At 43.2% G+C, this 21,874-nt stretch overlaps 1 protein-coding gene across 8 annotated transcripts in view; it reads right to left on the bottom strand.

The window, feature by feature from the left end:
* Positions 1-5,636: 5,636 nt before the first annotated feature.
* Positions 5,637-21,874, bottom strand: part of ARMC9 (armadillo repeat containing 9) — a 61,777-nt gene continuing 45,539 nt past the window's right edge. For 4 of the 8 annotated variants that reach the window (XR_006018415.1, XR_006018417.1, XR_006018416.1 and 1 more), the window contains 5 exons: positions 20,288-20,412; positions 16,772-16,901; positions 12,030-12,202; positions 11,585-11,696; positions 5,637-8,773 (listed from right to left, as the gene is read on the bottom strand). Coding sequence is in view for 4 of the 8 variants with exons in the window: in XM_042042440.1 (XP_041898374.1) it covers positions 9,109-9,131; positions 12,030-12,202; positions 16,772-16,901; positions 20,288-20,412 (451 nt within the window). In the remaining 4 variants the exon portion in view is untranslated. Of the gene's footprint in view, positions 9,132-11,584; positions 11,697-12,029; positions 12,203-16,771; positions 16,902-20,287; positions 20,413-21,874 lie in introns of all 8 variants that reach the window. The other 4 variants (XM_042042439.1, XM_042042441.1, XM_042042442.1 and 1 more) reach the window with 2 other exon arrangements.

Here is a 21,874-nt window from a genome sequence, read left to right as displayed (position 1 = left end):
GGGCTGAAAAGGAGCCTGCAACAGCTCCGGCACAGTCAGGCAGTGACATCCTGACTTGGAAGAGCTGCTGCAGTAGCATGAACCTTTGCTGAAGTGAGAAGCGAGCACCAGCTCCCAGTGCAGTATTGCTCTCCTCCATCCTGTTCAACTGGGAGTTTAAAGGTCCCTGCCAGCAATTCCCTGGAGACGGAGCAGATGACCAAGAGCCCTCTCTCCTTTCAGGGTTGTATGGCACATCCTCTCAGATCTCCCCACAAGTGCTCAGGAACCCTCAGTTTCTACTCTCTAACTGGTCTGTGTCCAGTAACTGGGTGCCAGCCCCACACCAGCCCCTGCTGCCACCCACCCAGTTCCTGTGGTGCCCAGCTGAGCTCAGAGGAGCTTTTCCCTCTCCAAAGTTGTACTGTGCTTCCACTTCTCACATGCTGTGGCCAGTCCCATGCAAAGCACAACAAACAGACACACCTGCCGTGGCTGGGGCCAGGACAGAGCTCGTTTTCTCTCCAGTAGCTGGTGTGGTGCTGTGTTTTGGATCTGGGACCAAAACAGTGCTGATAAGGCAGGGATGTTTTAGCTGTTGCTTACACAGCACGAAGGCCAGATCTGTTTCTCACGCTGCCCCACCAGTGAGCAGGCTGGGGGTGCACAAGACAATGGGAGGGGCAGAGCACAGGCAGCTGACCCCAGCTGATCAAAGGGATATCCCAGACCTCGTGCCAAAGTGCCCAGCAATAACTGGGAGAAAGAATGAGTTACAATGTCTGTCTTCCCAAATAAGAGTTATGCATGATGAAGTAACTGTTCTGGCTTTCCTGGAAATGGCTGAACACCTGCCTGCCCATGGGAAGCACAGAACTGATTCCTTATTTTGCTTTACACACAACTTTTGCTGTACCTATTGAATTATCTTTATCTTAATCCACAGATTTTCTCACTTTCACCTTTCTGCTTCTCTCCCCCATTGCTCTGGGGGGGAGTGGATGAGGGCTGTGTGGGGCTGAGCTGCCCCCCAGGGTTAACTTACCACACACCCCAAAGGCTGTGCTGGTAACGCCCCCTCCATCATCTCCCACATGCCTAAGCAAGGACATATTTCCCCAGCAGCTGATTTCCTAGCAAGGACAGGGTATTCCCGGTACAAACCACACTCATAGCCCAGAGAAAATTAATTCAAGGCAGCACGTGGGTCACACCAGTCACTGTGCCAAGCTGCAGGACCAGTCAGCTTTGCAGAAGATAAGGCAGCTTGAGACTTACTTCTCTGCCCAGAGCAACTGTCCATGTTGGGAGAAAGAAGCAAAACATGCCAGCTCATCTGTCATCACACTGTCCCATTCCCACTGCCCAGGAATGGTCTGAGGGGCATCTAATGAAGACCAGAGGCCTCACCTCTGGACAAATAACACTTCAGGGCTGAGTTGCCCTGAACTTTTCTTACTAGGAAATGGCTTTGCATAAAGTACTGACGTTAGAAGGTAAAGGTAATGAGAGATTTTAATCAGGCCCAGCACAAAAGGAAGGCGATTCCTGCGTAGTACCAGAGACTCTAATTTGGGATCTTTTTATGATCCGTTTGCAGGAAGAGGCTGTGGTACAGGTGAAAGGAAAGGGGCTACAACCAGCAAGCACCAAACATCCAGCCAGTTTTCATAGAGTTCCAGCCTGGGACAAGCATCTTTCAAAGCCTCCTTTGCCTCTGTAATGCATGAACATGATCCAGCCCTACGGAATAATTCCAATTGCAGGAAAAAGTAAGGCAACCCCCCCTCCAAACAAAACAAAAAGAGGGAGGGAAGGAAGCAGACACAGGAAACTACAAGGACGCTCTTCAGAGAGGCCAGTGCTGCAGGATAAAAGGACAGAGTTTTATGAATGTGCTGAGGTTCCCTCTGAAACTTATTTTAGGGACCTGAACAAAACTTAGCAGCTTTGCACAAAAGTTCAAACAATCCCCTGCTACCAGCAAGGAGCAAGTGTTGTAGAAAAGTAGCTGCCTCTTCAGAGCTGCCTGGGGGAAGCTGGACTGGGTTGAAACACAGGAGATATTTCCATCTCATTAGGAACAAATAATGAAACTAATGAGATGTAGAGCAAGGAAATATCTTTTTCAGATTGGACTTTACAGATACAGATGTGTTACTGTCACCAGAAAGGTGTCAGATCACCTGGATTGGTTTTGGTTAAAAAGCCTTGGTCTCTGCCCTGTTCATGGACATGACCCAGGAGCCAAATAACTTGAGATGAAATTGGTTCTCACTGCTGCCATTTCTGGGTGACTTGGGCAGTGACACAATTGCTAACACTGCTTTAGTTGCTGTAGATGTGGTTTCAGAGAACCTTGGGAGCCCCAACAAGGTTTGAGATTTGTGGAAGCTCACAGTGGCTCAGACCCACCTTTCTGCGATGCTCAGCACAGCTTTGTGAAAACCTGCATCCTCACCACCTCAGAGCCACGAGGATAACAAGGGTTAGAGAGGAAACAGCCTTACCATGGTCTCTCCTTGCCCCTGCCCAAAACACACTGAGGTTTTAAAATACAGCACAGGAAAGAGCCATTCAGCCACTCAAAGTTTTTAATCTATGTGGAAAGCAAACCAAAAGTCAGTTATTTCTCTCTGCAATGGCCACGTCCTGAGTTTGAGCAAGATGATGACACTAAATGTCAGGTCAGCTCCAGGCATGCATGACTAAGGACTCAACTGGCCCAATTTTTAAATTTTGGGAGAAGCAAGCCAAATTCTTCTAGCTGTTACTGTGTACTGTGTTAGGGGCTAAAAGCCTTAATTGTGGGCCAAGCTGCTCAGGGCCTTGTGTCACACAAGCACTGAGGCTGACTATGAGCCAGGGGACCAGTTTTGATGGCTCACAACCCATGATTTGCCCCCAGCTGCAATGTGGTTACACTAATGCAGCTGCTCTGGACAGACCCAATCCCTGGATCTGGGCAGGAACAGGACAGCAATGGCTGCTGTAGCATGGAATGACAGGACCCTTGAGAACTGCCTTGTGCTTTGCCAGGGGATCATCCCCTGAGCTGGTGGGTCATGACTAGGAGCTCCCTGGCACAGAGCTTTTGGTACAGTTAGTCAGGGTGGAAATTTTGGCTGTTTCAAACAGCCCAGTTTCCACAGTCCTTGAGGGTGGAAGGGGCTTAATCGAAACACAACTGTTTTCCTCAAGTCCCAGAGCTGCCACATTTCATTTCCCAGCTGCTCACTTGGAAGAGGAGAAATAGAAAGGAGCCAGTTTCATGGAAAATCGCGGTAGGCCACGATCTGCAGAATTAACAAAAAAAAAAGTCATCTGCTTAACAGGAGCCAGTCCCCTACAATACTGCAAATTTGATCCTGGGGGAAAGCTGCTGGAGGAAAGGGTAAAAATTTCAGGGAGACTGTACTGCTTGACAAAGAATTCATTTGGTGCTAATGGTTCTGCTTCTTGCAACAACATGAACCACGCTCCCAAAAGGCAGTGCATGAGCAGACACGAACAATAAAGTGATTTGTTCTCAGGAAGGATTCAACCTCTGCCAGCAGTCAGCCGGATCCAGGCAAGGGCTCGGACGGTCAGACCGGCACACGGCAGCCCGAAGGAGGAACTCTATCACTTGGCACACAGCTGCTATTTCCAGCACTTTCATCCCATCCTCACTCCAGCTCAACTTTTTCACTCTTCAGAGGAGGAGAACTAAATCTGGATCTACAAAGGCCAGAACTTTCCCTTGACATCAGTAAAGGCAGGAGTCCTCAAACTCCTAAAATCCCTCTGCAGGTGGTCTGATTTTCAAATGGCCTCAGTATTTGTAGCTGTCGGTTACAGCCTAATGTAAAAGGCACCTTAAACATCTACAGAATAAACCTTATTGTTTCAGGTTTCCACTACTTTTTATTTGTCCTGTTTATTTGCTTACTCAGAAGAATTAGCTCTCAGCATTATTAAAAGAAAAACAAATAAAGTAACACTTTAAAAGTCTTTTAAGATGAAAACCAGCAAGGCATACTGAAAACCATTTTTGAAATTAAATGCAGTGCTAGGTCACTCACATGCAGAGTGAAAAAAATAACTAATACTCCCCAAATCTGTTGACTTAAAATTATATCAGAATAGCATTTCCCATATTTGAAGATGATAAGAACAAAACACTAAAGTTGTCACCTGGATTTCTTACTGCTTATGTGAAGCATTCTCACTTTCACTGCAATCAATTACTGCCCTAGTTTCTTGGAAACTTGGACCATATGCCAAGGACTGCTGAGAGAACTTGTACTAAAAGGAGGACATGTTCCAGAAAGTTATTAGATGTCCTAGGGTGTGCCACTGAGCCTGTTGTTCAGAAAGCACCAGGTCCTCAAAAAGTGGAAATTTGGATCATGATCCTGTAACTGAATACAATGTCACTGCAGGGTAGAAAGCAGCCTGGAGTTGGGAAGAAACTTGCTTTGAAATACCAGATCCCAACTCCTGACAAGATGTCAGGCTACAGAATTACTGGTCTGACAACATAGTAGGACAATGTTCTATGTTCTGCACCCAGAAGCTGATTTCTTTTTAAAGTCCATTAGCAACAGATTCCCATAGCTTGGCCAGAACAGTCTGGTCTTAGTCTGTTTTTTTTGTTTGTCTTGAAACACGTTGCTATTTCTCACCTGTCAATGAACTCTCAAGAGTCTCCCTCCTTTCACAAGTTTCTATGAATAGGGTGGGAAAGTGCAGCACAGCCCAGAGAAGTCCACATGGCTCAGTCACAGAGGTATTTTGGTACTGGGTTCCCACAGGATCAGTGGAGGTTTGCAAGGCTATAATTACATAAATCCTCTCTGCTTGCCATGCCCACACACCTCCTGAGCTCAGGGGGCCACACAGCACAGGAGATGTCCAGGGTGACTGGCAGGGCTCACACACGGCTTCCTTAGATTCAAGCAAGGAGCACCCCCCAACTCTCCCACATCTCCTCTCTTGGGAAAGGGCTTGTTCCAATATTCAATCAGACTGAAAGCAAGTGTGAGGATGGTCCAAACTGCCAAGAAGTTCTGTCTCAAAGATAAATTCAAGCCCCCAGCTAAAGAGTAAGTCTGGATGTACTTAAACACCTGCAAGGAAGGCAGCAGGTTTGCTTTTCTGCTACCACTGTGCCAAGACATACATGAACATCATGCAGAGCTCTTTATCTCTGAACTGCTATCTCCACCATCATTGATAAAGATTAGTGAAACTTTGTTTAAAGGAAACAACTCAAAGTCAAACCAAGCAACCACTGTCCCTCCCCATCACAGCAGTATTTTCCCTCCAGAGGACTTCCTTGCTTGTCTTCCCTTACACACCTAAATTGTACAACAAATAATACTTTTGACACCAACCCGGTGTCGCTGGCGGCATCCCACATGCCTGGGCTCTCCTCATGAGAGACCACAAACAATGAGTGGTTCATGCCTGCTTTGCAACACTTCTGAGTAAACAACGTTACCTCTGCAGAGGCAGGCCAGGTTGAACTGAAGGGAGCTGTGTTTTCCACTTAGATGGAGATAAAAACTGCTGCGGACAGAATTTGTCAACAATAAACCAGAGTGAAATGTAAAGAAACGCACACAAAGAAGTTGCATGACCCTCCAAACAAATATACCAAAAAGAGAAAGAAGAAAAACTCTTCAGGAGCATTTTTATCTAGTCACTGACAGATAATTTTATATCACTTGTACAGAATGAGCCCTCTATGCAAACTTCAATAGACTTATGCAGTTAGTCTCAAATAACACTGTGCATAAACAAAATTACACTGAAGATACAGAAGTTGTGGTAGCACCACTTAGGACTTTGGTCCCAGAAAAACTTTCCTTGCAGATCCGTGTGTCATTTGCAATAATTGTATCTGCTTTCTGTGAAAGAAATTACAGCCACTCTAAGTGCAATCACACCCCTCCCCACCGGGGCAGCAATTTCCACTGCTCCGGTTATGAATTCCCCAGGGGGCTGCTGAATCTAGCAGCTGCCTCTTCATGGCACATACAAAAGATACCCAACAACTTTTCAGAGCAAGGTGCCAAATTTGCTATGTGTGTGCTACTGACCTCCATTCAGGGACCCTTCCACCCCGAACAGTGGAGTTCTATGAACAAAGGCAGAACTGACATTTTTCATTAGCTTCAAATCTTCTGACTGGCATCACAGGGGCTTTTTTGTGAGTAACACAGAGGAAAGGAGGACATGTTACTGCCTCAGCCTAAGCACATTCATAGTTTCTCTCAGGTATTTGGAAAATTAAGATTCTCATGCATTAATATAAAAATAGTCTTGGATTTCAAACTCCATACTCACACAGCTAAGAGTTGAACATGGGAAAATATAGAGTTATGCATTACAACAGGCCTGAGTAAGAAACACACAAGCACACACACTTCAGTTTGTTCCTTTCAGTCCAACTCGGCGAGATGCATTTTGGTTTTCATGAATCTTGATCTGCTGGAGCAGCTGTAGCCACACCTACCAACCACCTCTGGGTGTCTGGCAAGGGGTGAACAAGTTTTTACCTCAACTCATAAAATCAGTGAGGTTTTGGGGTTGTTGTTTCCCCCCACACACCCCCCAAAAAATTAGTCTGCACTCAACACTTTTCAAAAGCTGCTCTCCATCTTACAGAATCAGATCTAGCATGAACATAGCATGATCCAACACGAAACTCAGCACTGCTGTAAGATAAATAAAACTCAGCTGCTGGAGCATTCTCTGATATCCATGTATGCAAATGAACTGCTTAGCACTTCAGTGTTAACAACTTGGCCGTTGATGTTACATGCTGGAAAAAAACCAGAATTTCAGAGGAAATTCTGCCTACCCTGGAAAGCCTCTTGGTGAGCTTTTATGGCTGTTTTCCAGTACTGCCCTTTGGTGAACCAGAGGACATTTTCCCATTAGTTGTGTTTATCAGCTCTGAGAGAGGGCAGATGAATCTAAGCACAAGTCAGAGATTTTCTGTGACTTCTTTGTCTGGCATGGGGATCTGTGTGACAGGGGCTATCAAGTGTCTGTAGTCACTTCATGTCCTGTGTAGTTTGGGAGTTAACGCAGCACCTGTGCTCTGCCTGCTTGGTGTTAGGTCGGTGTTACTGAGCAGTAAATTGTAACTTCCGTATTAATTGACTGGATTTTAAGCGACAGGAGGTCTTCTCCTGCAAAACACCCCCATTCCAATTTAAAGTCTATCCAAAAGGGTTTCCTGAACTTGTGTGCGGGAGCCCTTTCTGCAAACATCTGACACAGCATCACTGATCTCAGTGGGTCTGAAGCAACGACATCAGTGGCCTTGGGCTCTTCAGTTGCCACCACATAGCAAGAGGCCCAATTCAAGGTCTTGTCACAAGCACAAAGCTTTCTTCTGGCTCTATGGAAATGGCTTTACAACTCTACTTTAGGGGAAGGCAGTGTCACTATAGGAGTTGCTTTACCTTTCAGGCTGTGTTCCACTTGTTTGTTTCTCAAGGTGAAACTCCAAAAGCAAAGCCTTACCTTCCCCCTTTTCGTACTCATTAAAGCATTTGTTTCTGAAGCCTATGCCAATACACTGTCTGCTTTTTTGTGCATCTCTGCCTCAGCAGCAGCCAAGTTCCAATGTAAACTGCATTTATGTGTCCTAACAGCTGTCACATGAGGGGGTGTTACTGAAAAGCCAGCCCCCAGTGAAGGCTTTAGTGTTTCCTGGTCACTGTTACTGTTGAGAGAAAGAACAACAAACAGCACTAGCTTTGTAATTCACTCGCAGAACTAACTGCTGTTTTTTATTTAGTGGAAGTATTCCTGATCTCTCTTGCCTAGCCCGCACTTCATATGCACCAAAGACCAGCACAAATTCCATAAAGACATAAACAGCCATTGCCCTGAAGATCATAAAAAAAGCAACAAAGACCAAAGAAGATGGAACACAATTACACGTAAAGAGAAAGCTGCTTCTGATCTGTTCACATTCTCATGGTTTCTTCTATGAAGAAGAAGCAAAGCTCTTCATTCCAGTGGAAAAAAAATAGATTTTTCATTCCACAAATGTTTAACAGTAGAATTAAGAAAAAAATGCAGAAAGAAGGAATAGGAGTAATTGCTGCAGGTAAAGACCTCAGAGGTGAGCCTGGATACTGCTTTGGGCACTGTAACAGTGTTTTTCATCTGCTACAGGTCAACCAGAAATTGATAAAATATCTCCTCTCCAGGGTCTGGAGGCCAGACAGATCTCACCCCCACTGCTCCGGGCAGGAAGGCTCTGCACATGTGGCAGACACTGTCCCTCCTTGTGCAGATCCTTTCAACACAGATACCTCCAACCCAGTCATAAAGGCAAAATTTAAAAAAGCAATTGGCAGGCTGCTTCAGCAAGCAATATGTAAAAAAGACAGTTGTTTGGTAAGACTCCTGGGCTGAGCCTACATTCTGTCTCCAAAGGCCATTTACTCTGGCACAGAAGGCAGAGAGCAAAAGTTTCTTGTCAAGGTGGCAATGTCACTTTAGAGTAAACTGTCAGAGAATATCCATCTCCCATGCCAGTCCTGGGCTGCTGCTGAGACCTTGAATTGTAATAACAAGGCCCTTGTCTTAGCCAGCTTTAGAGACCACAGACGCATCCCATCAGATAATCCCGAATCCCTGTGCAAGGCCTGCGATGTCAACAACCCCACTCTCCTCTGTAGGTCACCAGTAAAGCTCATTACAGGAAGCTGGCTCTGTCCTTCAACAATGTGACAGGTGATTCTCGAGGAAAGGAACTGTTCTCACTTCCTGTAGGACTGGCTGCCTGCAGAAAAACAGCAAGAAAGGGTCTGTCAGCTGAAGGCAGGATTTATTACAAGATAGAAGCTGCCTGAGAGCAACACTTGTTCAACTTGTACAGGGACACAAACATCACAAAAAACATGCAGAAAGGCACTTTAACTCCTGATGCTGCAACTTAAAAATGCAGAATGTATTTGTGGCAATCCCTTTTCAGGGGATATTGAAAGAACTGAAAGGGAGTCACCAGGGTCCAGTTGCACTCCTGACAAAAAACATTCCCCATTCTTCTGGTAGAGATTTTTGTACTGCCCTAGCTCCAGTGTGCCTTAGACAGAACTTGGTACACTGCAAACAGCTTCAGCACGCCCATGCAGAGTTGCCTGGAACAGACAGAGAATAAGGATCAGAGTGGATTAAACCATGCAACCATGTCCACAGGGAGCCCAGTTGAAAAGGTCTAAATTTGGAGGTGCCTATGCTCCCTACAGAACCCTATGTTCCAGCCATGCTGCCAGTGTCATCCCTGTGCCAGCTTGGAAGTGGGAGTCACAGAAGATCCCAGCATTGCTGGTTTTATTTGGAGGGGCTTGGTTCTGCTCTAGAGTTCAGCTTAACAGCAGGGGCTGCATCTCAGGCAGGAATCTGGCCCCAGGCCTGTAGCTGCACTAAGTACCTGGGCTCCCTCTGCATTCCTCAGGCATTCCACACACTCCATGCTCCGAGGAGCAGTCCAGCTAGTTCAGGTAGGTTTACATAAAATCAACTTGTTTCCAGAAAACACACCTATAATAAATACTAAAATCAAGCTAAAAATGTGCCTCTAAAGTAAGTGAATGCATCAAGCAAAATCAGAAAGTCAGCTTTTTCTCATCATGTCCATCAGCTATAAAAACTTGCATTTCTCCAGAAATATCAAGAAACTCAAAAATTAGTCTTCCACTGGAACAGAGTCTCTTGATATGTAAAAACCTATATACCTATGCAGCAGGCAAATTGGAGGCAGCAACTGCTGGAATCTACTGATTGCTGGTATCTGTGCATCTGATACCATTTTTGACCTACAGATGAGTCAGCTAGGAAATTAAAGGAGCAGTTCAGACTGCTTCTTTAAGTAACAGCTGAGAATTACCTTTGAGAACCTCAAGTTTCAGTGTAGGTGCCTAAAGCCCTTTTTAGTCTTTTAAAAATCTGGTCTCTACAACCTTCATATAACTCTTCCCACCTGTAAATACCTGTGTGAGAGGCCCTGCAGGATTGACAAGAGATAGGTGCTCTGTGAGAGCAGACAACAAGGCTGGATACATGTACACAGAGTAAGTGGAAGATGACTTGTTTGCAAAATAATTTCTTTGCTATTTTTAGCAGGAGGAGTTTAACATTCAATTGCTGACACTGTCTCGTGGCACATGTGGACAGATAGAAAATGATAACCTGGAACCCCAAGAGAAAAACTGGGAGAAACTGTAAATGGACACAGAGCAAGTTGGGATGCCTGTTATACATTCAGCTTTAGGATGCACAGACACAGCAAAGAGAAGAGGCAAAGTGTAGAACAAATAAAACAATAAAAGTTAGAAGAGCTCAGGTATCTGGACTAACAGATCACATATCCACGGAGAATCCCACGTGATCTACTTTAAAGCAATTTAAAAATGAAAGACATTTAACATTATGCCACTGGAAAAGGATCTTGCTCCAGAGCCTCCTGAAAGACACGCTGGTATGTCACATCTTTCCTAGGACACTCCCTGCCAGGAATGCAAAGCTGCCCTGGAGAAACTAGAACATGCAGAAGATTTTTTGTGCACACACACACACACACTATGCTTTTCCTTTCTTCACTAGGGCTTCTTTTCAGTGGGCCAGTGCTTTTGGAAATGAATCGAAACAGGAACCAGGGACAGACTCTTGGGTGTTAACACCACATCCAGTCAGGGCAGAACAGTGCTGCTGGTACAGGAAACAGAGCGTGCTGATGTCAGAGGTAAAACTCGGGGCACACACAGCAAAGGTAAAGATGAAAGAGCTGTATTACCTCGGCACAGGAGTGCTGAAGCAAGGAGCCCCCAGGTCAAAACCTCCCTTCACCACCAAGAACATTCCCTTCCAGTGCCTCACCAATGAAACCACACCACTTCCCTACACATGCAACTGTGGGGAACAATGAGTGAGCAACACAGAAGGCTCGGAATGCTCTTTCCAGCTCTGTTACTGATTTACTGGGGTATTTAAATTCTCTCCATTTCACTTTTTGCATCTGTAATGAATAGCTAATGATATACACATATTTCAAGTTTCTTGGGAAGGTATTAAGACTTACTATGTTTTTGTCAAATGTTTCAAGGTAACAGTTACAGCTAAAGAATAGAGCTGATGTTACATTGTGATCAAATAATCATCACTAAACTTGTTAGGATGCATTTGCTCCTGCCGTTTTCACTGATGATGGACACAGAGTTGTATTTTAATCCAGCTTTTCCTATCCACATTCCTGGGAAAAAGTTTATTCATTACTAAAGAATGCACCTTTCTTCCCTCTCCACCCCAAAAAACCTCCACAGCTGACACACCACACGTTTACTGATGTGTGAGCATCCAAGATCAATTTTTCCACTATACTGAGCTTGTGTTGCCTGGCTTAAAACAAGTGTCCATCCTTTTCCTCCATCCTCAAGTCAAAGTCATCCTCTCTTCTGAACCCCCCCCCCCTGCAGATGAAGTACTTCTTATAAGGTTTTGCAGGCCACAGCATGGCCATAGGGTTCTTGAGTACCAGTCTCCAGGAGAAAGGAGACTGCTACAAGCAGCACACCATGCTTGGCTCTCTGCTTACCAGGCTGCCCTGAGCCATCTCCTGAGCTGCCTGACATCTGCTCTACATTCAGCTGCAGTGTAGACACACACAGGGATCCGACTTCAAGTTACACAGTGGGATGAGCAAGTGTCTAAAGAAAAGGAAAAACTCTGATGACATCTAGAGAAAGTCTAATCTGAGACTCATAAGCTTCCCCAAAAACTTCTGAGAATTTGGGCCGCTTTCCTCCACCCAGAGACAGGAAAAAGCATGTCTTTTAACTGCTCACATGACAGCCTGGAAATAGGAGCAATGTTCAGCAGGATATAACTACATGGTTGTACATCCTGCAGATGACAAGCACAATGTCATATACTCCTGGCACATTTGTAGCCTACGACTTCATTCCTGAAGACTTTCTACAATGCTCCTTCCTTTCCCACCCCAAGGAATGACAAACAGAACGATGACTTTTTCCACTTACTCTGTCTGCTCCTTGTGGATGATCCTGAGGAGCTTGGATGGCTTGTTTGTTGGGGTTCAGACTGAGAGAACTGGGGGGCAATGGCTGGGACCTTTCCCTTTCTAGGGCTGGCGCTCCGCCCGTCAGGAGTACGAGGGATCTTAGGTTTGCTGGTGAAGGCTGAGGCAAACTCACTGTAGGAGGAGAGGGAAAGGGTTAGCAATGCATGGAGAAATATGTATGCATAGTAAGTCTGCAACCAAGTGAGACCTGCAGTACGTGCTGTGACAGCACAGCCAGTGCTCCAAACTCAGGGAGAGACTGCAAATGGAAAGGAACAAGGCACCACAGGTACTGCCTGGGACGTGCGCTCACTGCACAGCCTCTAACCTGGCTCTAGTGACCTGTGATCCTACTCAAACCTCACTCTCTGTGCAACATAACTGAACAGGTTCAGTTAAATTCCCTGCAAACCAGTAACTGATCTTTAGCTTGTTTTCCGTTGTGTTTATCACATACAGTGACTCATTCTGGGGTGCAGAAATTACAGAGATATGCTACAGCACAGGAATACATCCTTCTAGGGCACTGACACCATAATTTCTTCCAGGTATAGGTCAATCTTGGCAGACATGGGCAGCCTCCCTGGCTCCTGTCTGAGATAAGATTTGTAGAACTCCCTGAAGGCTTTGTCAAAAGAGCAAAAAGCTGTGATGGCATCTATAAAATAAATTCCCTAAACACACAGGTTCCTTTTTCACACTGAGAACATAAACCAGGTGCTGCTATTTCACAGCCTGCATGTGCTGCAAAAACACCATTCTTTAAAATTTAGTCAATAACTGTGTGAGGCTACACTGTCCTTCCTTGCCCCCAGCATAAATATAGTTTTTCCCAGGTACAAAAATGGATGCTACCAAGAAATAGCAAGTCTCTAAAATAATTCTGAATCTATACTAATGTTTGCACTAGTGAGTCGATTTTCTCTTAAAAGAAGAAAAGGTTAAACTAAAGTAACAGCTACGTGAAAACGTCATCATATTTAAAAAGGGAAATAAAAGAGCCAAAGGCAGGACATCGAAAAAATAGGTGCCCTCTAAAAATCAGCGATTAAAATGGAAAGTCCGTGTTATTAGCTCCATCAAAAGAACCCTTTGTGACCATCAGAATGGGTGATTAGGAGGATTTTCAAGATACTTAATCTCCCCTCCTTCCCTGGGAATGCTGCTGAGTCAGTGTGATTAGCCCTTCGATAGCCCTGCTTCACCTTGCAGGGAGATTTGAGCAAGTGTTCCTTTTGTATTTTAAATAGCATTATTGTCTGTATTTTGCATATGTATATGCTAACTATTAAGGGCAGAGACATGCTAACTGCTCTGCTAAGAACCATCTCTGCAGCCCTCTACCTGGAATATTACAAGCCTTAACACTTGTCTCAGCTTCAAAGGAGGAGGTGGCAGATGGCAGCAGAAACATACTGGTAAAACAACACCAAAAAATAAGACTGGCTAGATAAAAGCTCAAGGCGTGGACCACAGAGATATTTAAACATCTTTGTTTCCATAAAGTAGTCTCATTGTTATTGCTTTTTTTGTCATTTTACTCACTTTGGTAAAGTGAGTTAGTTCAAGTGAATTGGGTTTTCAATTCACTAGTGCTCTTCATAATCTTATGTGTTTCTTAGGCAGATTAAAAAGAAAGATTCACCAGCCTCAAGGCAGTTTTTGAGCCACAATTGAGAGGTTTTTTCTTCCTTCTTCAACAATAGATAACAAAACCTTGGATCTGTATTCCCATACACTAAAAAAGTGTTCTTATAGCCATTCAGCCATCTCCACAGTTTCAGGGCAGTAACCTCAGCAGCCAGACTGGTGACAGAGCAAAGCAATGCAACCAGAGTCACATCACTTTACCAAGGAAAGAGATACACGGTGGTCACCCAAAATGGTTCACATCTGTGCAAACTCTTCAGGAAAGGATTATATGAAATAGGCTGGTAGCAAAAACCATAAAGTTGAAAAAATTCTGTTGTTTTTCTGAGAGGATGAGGAGCAGATCTTGCTCCCCATGTGTCCAAGTATCACAGAACCACTTCATCTTTTACTGCATCAATAAATAGGTTAAGATCAACAGAAAATAACTAATCCTCAGGATAACCCCTAAAACTCCTATTTGTTATCCTTTAAAAGTTGATGAGTTGAAGAAAGAAGAAGCAAACTCTAGTGTGAGAAATGTTCTTCAGCATTTGGTAAAGGAGTCATTGATGACAAGGTGTGCTCAAAGAAAAAACAAAACAAAAAAACAACCAAACAAAAATACCCAAACTCACAACAAACTCACACAATTGAGAAGAAAGAAAACTGTTAACTTGGAAAAACTGAAATAATTGTCTATAAAAAAGTGCACCACAGACTGGGATTCAGGTAATCAACCAGGAGATGAGAGGACTTGAACATATAATGATGAATTAGACCATTTTCTCCAAGAATACACTTGGACTTTTGGCCATTTTTACCAGATTATCAGAAAAGCAAGGCTAATAGAGACATAAGAATGTCCTGCAGAGTTTAAACTCTTTTTTATCATGACGATACTGGACATAGTCACAACACAAAAAAGCCTGCTTTTTCAGTCAGTCACAATTGTAGACTGAAGTCTGTTACAAATTCATCCTCGATTGGCTAAAAAGCACAACAGAGCTATATTCTCACATGACCAAAATGCAACAGGGAATATCAAGGCAAGACCAGCTGCCAGTCTGACCTGCATCAGCTGGAACAATTGTTTGTTCCTGTGGAAATAAAACAACTGCAGCAGAAATGTCACCACTAGGGTCTCATTCTGCTCTCAGATTGATTTTGCATCATTTTGCTCATCTCTGTGCAGTTAAATTCCCAATTTATACTACTAATAAAGAGGGGAAAGAGAAGTGACCACTTCCACAGCCCAACTCAGCCCTCTTTTTCTCATACATACCTCTTCCAGGAAGGTCTTGGTATTTGCCTAATAGTTTTTGCCTCCAGGAAGGAGACATTTCTTACAGTGGACAAAACTATGAGCAAAGCAGTGATTTATTAGTTTGTTTTGCAAACAAATTATAGTCTGCATCCAAGAGTGAAAGAATGAAAAGGCAGGTCTAGCTATTGCAACACCAACATATTAACAAAAGACCCTTGACACAGAAAACCCTATGCTCTCTTTGACTGTGAATGGCTGCATTCCTATATCCGTAACTCAAGGCTGCATTTGGAAATCCAAATTATTACATGCACGCTGAGGAAACACATGATGAAAAGATATGATCTTCCTCTGCAGGATACTGCACCTGTGCCTTCACTTCTATAAAATCCATCCTGAGATTCAGACATACATTTGTGAACAAGTATTAAAAATTACTGGGAACACACCTTTATAATAATAGGTTATGTAGAGAATCAAAGCATCTCACTAAGGTGGGGGACAAGGTGCTGCCAATTTGACTTGCTTCTTGGAAGGAAAGCCTGAAAAATAATATCCCTCTCTCCACCACAAAGCAAACAATTTGGCCATAAATTTTTATGGTCTATTTGTATTTCTATTATGTGCTTAGCTACTTACAACAGACAACAGAAATAAACCAGTAATGCTGGGCCAGAGGTATGACTACTAAGCACTTCAGCTGAAACCAGTGATAATTTGTTGGCAATGTATAATTTCTCAGATCTCACCATGGAAACAGCACAACTGGAGAAAAAACCCAACCAGACAACCAAAGCCACACCAACCCCCCAAAAAACCCCAAAACCACACACTGGCATGTGTAGGCCTGAAGGAAACAAAGTTCTAGGCTTAGAATCTTCCAGAAGTGCTAGAGCTGTAATTGACACAAATAACCAAGCACTTCTGAAAAATCAGGTGCATAGAGAGCTGGTAAAACCTTTTCTTTAACACATCTCCACCCATTCTGTGTTTTAGTTCTGGAACGTATTTGCTTTTAAAATTTGTCTACACTAACTGTTTAAAACTTGGCCCAATCTAATTAGCTATAGGAAAAAGCTGTTAATGTCTGAAGGACACATGCAGGCCCTGAAAACTTTGGTAGACTTTGGTCCAATTGCTAATGAATTCCTAGTTCTCATCCAAGATATAACATCACAGTTGTACACATGACAAAGGCTTCACAGTGGGCTCAAGCTATGAGCAGGAAGGAGAGCAAGACCTTTCATTTTACAGGAATAATTTCAAGGAAGAGTTGAAACCCATTGCTGGGTGATCTCGTAACTTTGCCTCCTTTGCTACACCTATCTAGTGGATAAACAAGGGACTCTGGTCAGCAGTGCTAGCAACTCAGCATGTTTAAACACTCTGAACCCACTTAAATGCTTCATTTTTCTTCCTTCTGCACGTTAATTCCTGTCCTGTTCCCACAGTCCTACCTATTTCTTTACTAATAAATTATTTTTCATGGGCTAGTGTTGAGTCATCTAAGGAAGCAATCAGGAAGTTTTATTTTCAGAAGGCTGCATTGAGCATGCATGTGAAGTTCATTAATAATGCCTTGCTTGAGACGTCTCCCATTCTGAACCAGATGCTTAGAAATTGAACAGCTGCCTCTGGCACAGCAAAGGGTATTTTGTTTGGCAAGCACCACTACAGCTGTCTCAGGCCAGACTACATCATACATCAAATGACTTCACAGATTGTCTTTACAGCAGCATGGAATTAGCTGGTAAATCCTGTCAGACTCCTCTCACAATTTTAGGTATCCTCTGGATAGATCTTACCTGTGTGATTGACCATTTACTTTGTCCTCAGTGAAGTCAGCAGATCGAGAAGACAAAGTATCACCAGCTGGGATGTGTTGGTCCATTCTATGGCCTGATGAGAATACTTCAGATGGCTTCATTTCAACTGCTGTTTAAAAAAGAAACACGGTTCAGTGAGCTGTCTCTTTACAGTTTTATTAGAAATACAATCAAGTCACAGTTCCTGCTGTATGAAGGAAACCATGAGGTTTTGCCAGGCTACTGAGTTAATGTGGCAGAGTGTATTATGGCTCATCACCTGCACAGAACAACTGCAAGTTGTGATAATTCCAGCCCCTTGCAGTTGGAAAATAAAACTGACTACACTTCGCACTTGTAGTGGGATAGGAGCATGTAGACGTCCAGTAAATGCACATGAGCTATGTCCAATATCTCATTAAAGCCACAGGAACACAAGCCCTTGCAGCTGTCTGTACATATCCACAGTAACAGGGCCACTGCACACAAAAAGCAGTGGTTTACACTTCTGTCAGACTCACTTTCTGCCTTACACTAACAGGGAAGTGAAGGACACTCAGTTTGCTTAGAATCACAAGGCTACTGAGATGTGCAAGTTCAATGAAAGTTTAGGGAAAATCCCTAGCTCCATTCCTGCCATGCTCAGGACAGGCTGCTGTCCTTGTTTGCTCTCTCATGCTGTTAAGAATGCAGATCAGGTCACTCTCAGACAGGCATTTCGCTGCCCAGCACATGTTCTGTCTGGCATTCAGCATAATAAGCATAGTAAGATGACCAGGTTCATCTCTGGTCTACAAGTTTTCTGCTCACAGGAGACAAAAAATAAGAGTGCAAGAATTATTGATTCTTAACCAAAGTGATAAAGGGGAAGAGGATGGACCCAGACAAAGTCAGACCAATTTAAGAACAACCAAATACTTCCAGGAAGACATTAAGAATGATGCTCATTTTTAGAAAACAAAAGAAGATCAAGTTTTCTAGAGGCTAAACTTAGCCTCCTTGAGATAGATACGACCTTGACGAGGCTAATTGCTCACATGAAGCTTTTATTCTCTTTTTTCCACTCTTTGTCTCTTACTGTTCGTTTCACAACTTGGCTCCATGAAACTGAGTCCCAAAGTACTCATGGGATACTGGAAAACACGTATTCTGAAATAAGCAGGTTCTTGTAACCTTTTAGATCTGATACTGCAGAATGACCATCAGATCAAAATCAGAAGTCATTAAATAGCATATTTATTGCACAGCAGAGATGTTTGGCAGAGCATCATGAGAGTCTCTAGAAGCAGTACCATTATTTTTACACATTTCTGTTCCCTGCTGTATCTTAGAAGGCAATAGAAGAGAAAGGGCTTATTTTCCACTGCCTTAAATTAAAGCCTTTTCAATTTAAATATTACAATCCCCACTGCCTTTTGGAAAAGAGATGTTCAAAGACCCAGCTCAATTATCATCCTGCAGAATAAAAGTCCTGTCACTGACATAACAACCAGGGGGTCCAGCAGGGCAGTCTCTCTTTTCTCTTCTCTTCTCCTATACCTCATTTCTAAATCCCAAAAGATAAGAAAGACAAGTACATATGCCACTAGCTACTTGAAAAAGCCTGAAACAAACCTCAGGCCATCTTTCAAGTAGCTCAGTGTTATTTTATAGACCAGATTAATGCTAGGAAGAATTCCCTCCTTCACACACAAAAATTATTTGTCCTTTTTCATGTATAATGCATATGAACTTGCAATATGCTGTATATTCTGATCTCAAAGATTTTTCTACAGGAAAAGAATATAATCTAGTAGTCTTATTAGTAGCCACCTGCTACATAATTTTGACTGAAAGCAGTTAAAAGACTGTTTTAAACAGAGGCTACAAGCAAAGTTCTGATAAAATGAAACATTTAAGCTGGCAGAAATTTCTTCAGCACGAAGGCTTTAAATCAATATTCATCAAAAATTAACAACATTTACTTTGCTGATGGACTCAGGCTGCCTGTTTAAACCTCTTCACAAATCTCTACAAAGCAAACTATCAGAGCATCAGCAGCATAGCAAAAGTGACAGAAGTGAGTTTATGCATCTCACTGGAAAGATATAAAAATCTGGTTCACTTGGGCTTTGGATGGCTGCATAACGCCTTAGAAATTGCATCCAATTACACTTGAAAACACCAAATAGGAACACCTTTGATACGTGCTTGGCTCGATTTCCTTTACAAAGCATGGCTATGTAAAAATCCGTTCTTTTTTCCCTCTCTACAGGAAAACTGCCAAGTCAGTATGCTTTTTCTTGGTTTGCAACCTTTGCTGGTGTGAGTTGTTGCCCTTGGCCAGCCAAACCCCCTGAGCTGTACTCAAGGTGTTAAGAGTGCACAGGCGAGGCTGAGAACAGCAGCTCTCATTGCTCCACAACAGCAAGAACTCCTGGACAGGAGCTTCTCCTGCTCCTATCCCACGGCTTCTCTCCTTCAGAATGTTACATTTATCAGTTCTGGGCATTACGCAAGCGAATTCCTGTCTGCAAGACCTCAGTTACTTTTCTCAGAATCCTTTTCATTTCCTTTAGGAAATTCAAAAAAGTAGAAGAGAAAGTAAAAAGTATGCTATTCCTTTACTGCTTCAAAGCATATTTTTCAGAAAAGAAAAGGCACACTTTGCCTGAACTTATTAATAATTCTGTCCCGGATATGCTGCAAGATCCTTTATCTAAGACTGCTGAACATTTTGCCTTAGAACCGTAATTGGAAATGTTAATGAATCCCTGCAGGAAGATTCAAACTCCCACATCCAAAGTTCCATGATCTCGTGGCTATCAGAAGTTCAGCAATCAAGTATTTCAGAAGGCTATAACCTTTCAAATTCCATCACATGTTTCCGAACTCTCGGGCCCAGCTGAGTTTGCATTAATTTCAGCTGAAGCTGCAAGGGCAGAATCTTTAGCAGCATCACCCACAATGCAGCCACACAGCACCGGGCTGCCCATCCTCCACAGCCCTGGATGGTCTGAATGCAGTTGCAAATCTCAGCAGATAACTGCAGCTGCTTTCAGCTCTACCACAGAGATACAGCCAACAGAGCCTGCAGGTGCCAGCAGACAGTGATTCATTTAGATCCAAACAAGGGTATATTTGATCAAGCAAGGGGCTTTGCCTGTTGGGAAGTGCACTGTCTCTGGCTGCAGCTCCTTCCCTGGACAGGGGACATTGCAGAGTATCCTTCACACATCGGAAGCCCTGGGCTTGATCCTTGGCACTTCCACAGGAAGCAAGATGGAGCAAGGCAAGTGAGACCATTGGTGTCTGCTGACCACATGTTACCTTCTGTGGCCATTCCTTCAGCTCAAGCCAAAGTCAGCCATGTGCCCCAAGGTCCTGCAGACTGACACGGGCTCTATAAACAGAGGGCCATTTCCACACTGCACTTAAAAAATCCCCAGTCTACAACACACAATCCAGGCCCCCAACACCTGCCCCAGTCAAGGAAGACATCAGCAATTAAGAACAGCATCCACAGACCATCCTTACATGAAGGGGAAATGCAGAGGTCAGAAATGCTGGACTGGCTCCCACCACAAAGAGAAGAAGGACCACTCGGTGGAGACTGCAGCTTCTCATCCCTATTGTGACAAGAATTAGTACTGGTTTTTTGCCTGGAGGAGAAAGGAGAATGCAGGGTGAATGCTTACAGTATAAAAAGTTGCATCAGAGTAAATTCTAATTTCTTCTAATTGCCTGTAATGAGATAGTACACATTGAAATTATTTTATATTTCACATTGGAAACCAGTACTAAGGACATAATTTAACTACTTGACTGTAGCTCCCCCAAACCAGCTGACATCAGACCTATTTGAAATTAACCTTTTTTCCTACTGCAATAAAAGAACCAAGGAAAGGAAATCATAACTCCCTGCAGTCTGAAGACCCAAAATACCACCATGAAACTTAAAGAAAAAGACTGTAAAAATGGGCCTGAGAGGTCTTCAATACTTAGCTTGTCCAAGGATTTAAGATTTGCCTCTAAATATTACAAGGATTTCACTTTAAAGAGCAATATGCAACACAAATTTAAACAAAGTAGGCAACAAATAGAACTCTTGATTTCACAAGTGAAGTGGATCAATGGGAGACTGAAGCAGTTGAAGAACAGGGCAGGGACACAATTGCTTAGTAGTAAGCAATAAAACACAGCAGAAGTGAGAGGGGTGTGAAAAGAGGGTGAAAAGAAATTGGCAGATCTGGAAAGCTTCCCTGCCCAATATCAGGTTAAGGTAACTAAACTATACTTCTAGTAAAAAGGATGCAGTCCAAGGAGGCAGTTAATGATTTCACAGCTAAATCAGTTTCTAAGGAAATAGCTAGCAGAATATTAAGCAGTTTAGGCCCCCCCTGAGTGATCTCAGCCAGTGAGTCTTTAAAGAAGGAGGGAAAAATGAAAAAAAGAAAAAGAAGGCAGCTTTCCAGTATTTCCTCTCAGCTCCATACAGCAAGAGCTTGTCCATACAGGGATCCCATGACAATTCATCTGAAGTAACTAGAGCCTTGTCTGCACTGGGAAGTCATACAAAAATTAGCATGGAATGGCTGCTACATGTGCAGTGGCTATTCTGCATTAATTTTCTGTGTGAATACTTCTATTCAGCACTAGAGATCTCCACACCCCCCCCCCCTTTTGGAGGTATGAACCAACAACTCAAAGAGATATGTTACAGTATCTCATCAACTGCTTCCTCTTTCATGTTTTTAAATGGAATATATTACATTGAGTCTCACATGAAGAACTTCAAACAAGTTATATTCACTTCAATTTTGAATGGAAGCATTTACAAAAATTTTTATATAGTTTAACCACTCTGCTGAATACAAGACTTCAGATAATTCAGATGAACTGTCCTGGACTGTATCCTGTAGACAAGCTGTATCCAGGGCAAAAGTATCTAACATTTTTCATGACATTTCATGTGATACAAGCCACTTAAATTATTTAAAGTATGGAATACATCCAGTTCAGATACTGCTTTCAAATTAAGTTAGCTAAGCTTTTATTGTCTTCCTCTTGCAATAATTTCCAAGCAAGTATTTCCTTATTTAGTAAATGATTTTGTACTAAAAT

This window comes from Corvus kubaryi, unplaced genomic scaffold (assembly GCF_017639235.1).
Source record: "Corvus kubaryi isolate FWS band 111438036 unplaced genomic scaffold, C.kubaryi_AGA036_p1.0 37397, whole genome shotgun sequence".
In the NCBI taxonomy this organism is placed as follows: Eukaryota; Metazoa; Chordata; class Aves; order Passeriformes; family Corvidae; genus Corvus; species Corvus kubaryi.
The sequence above is the reverse complement of the archived record's forward strand: the minus strand, read 5'-3'. Positions and strand labels throughout refer to the sequence as shown.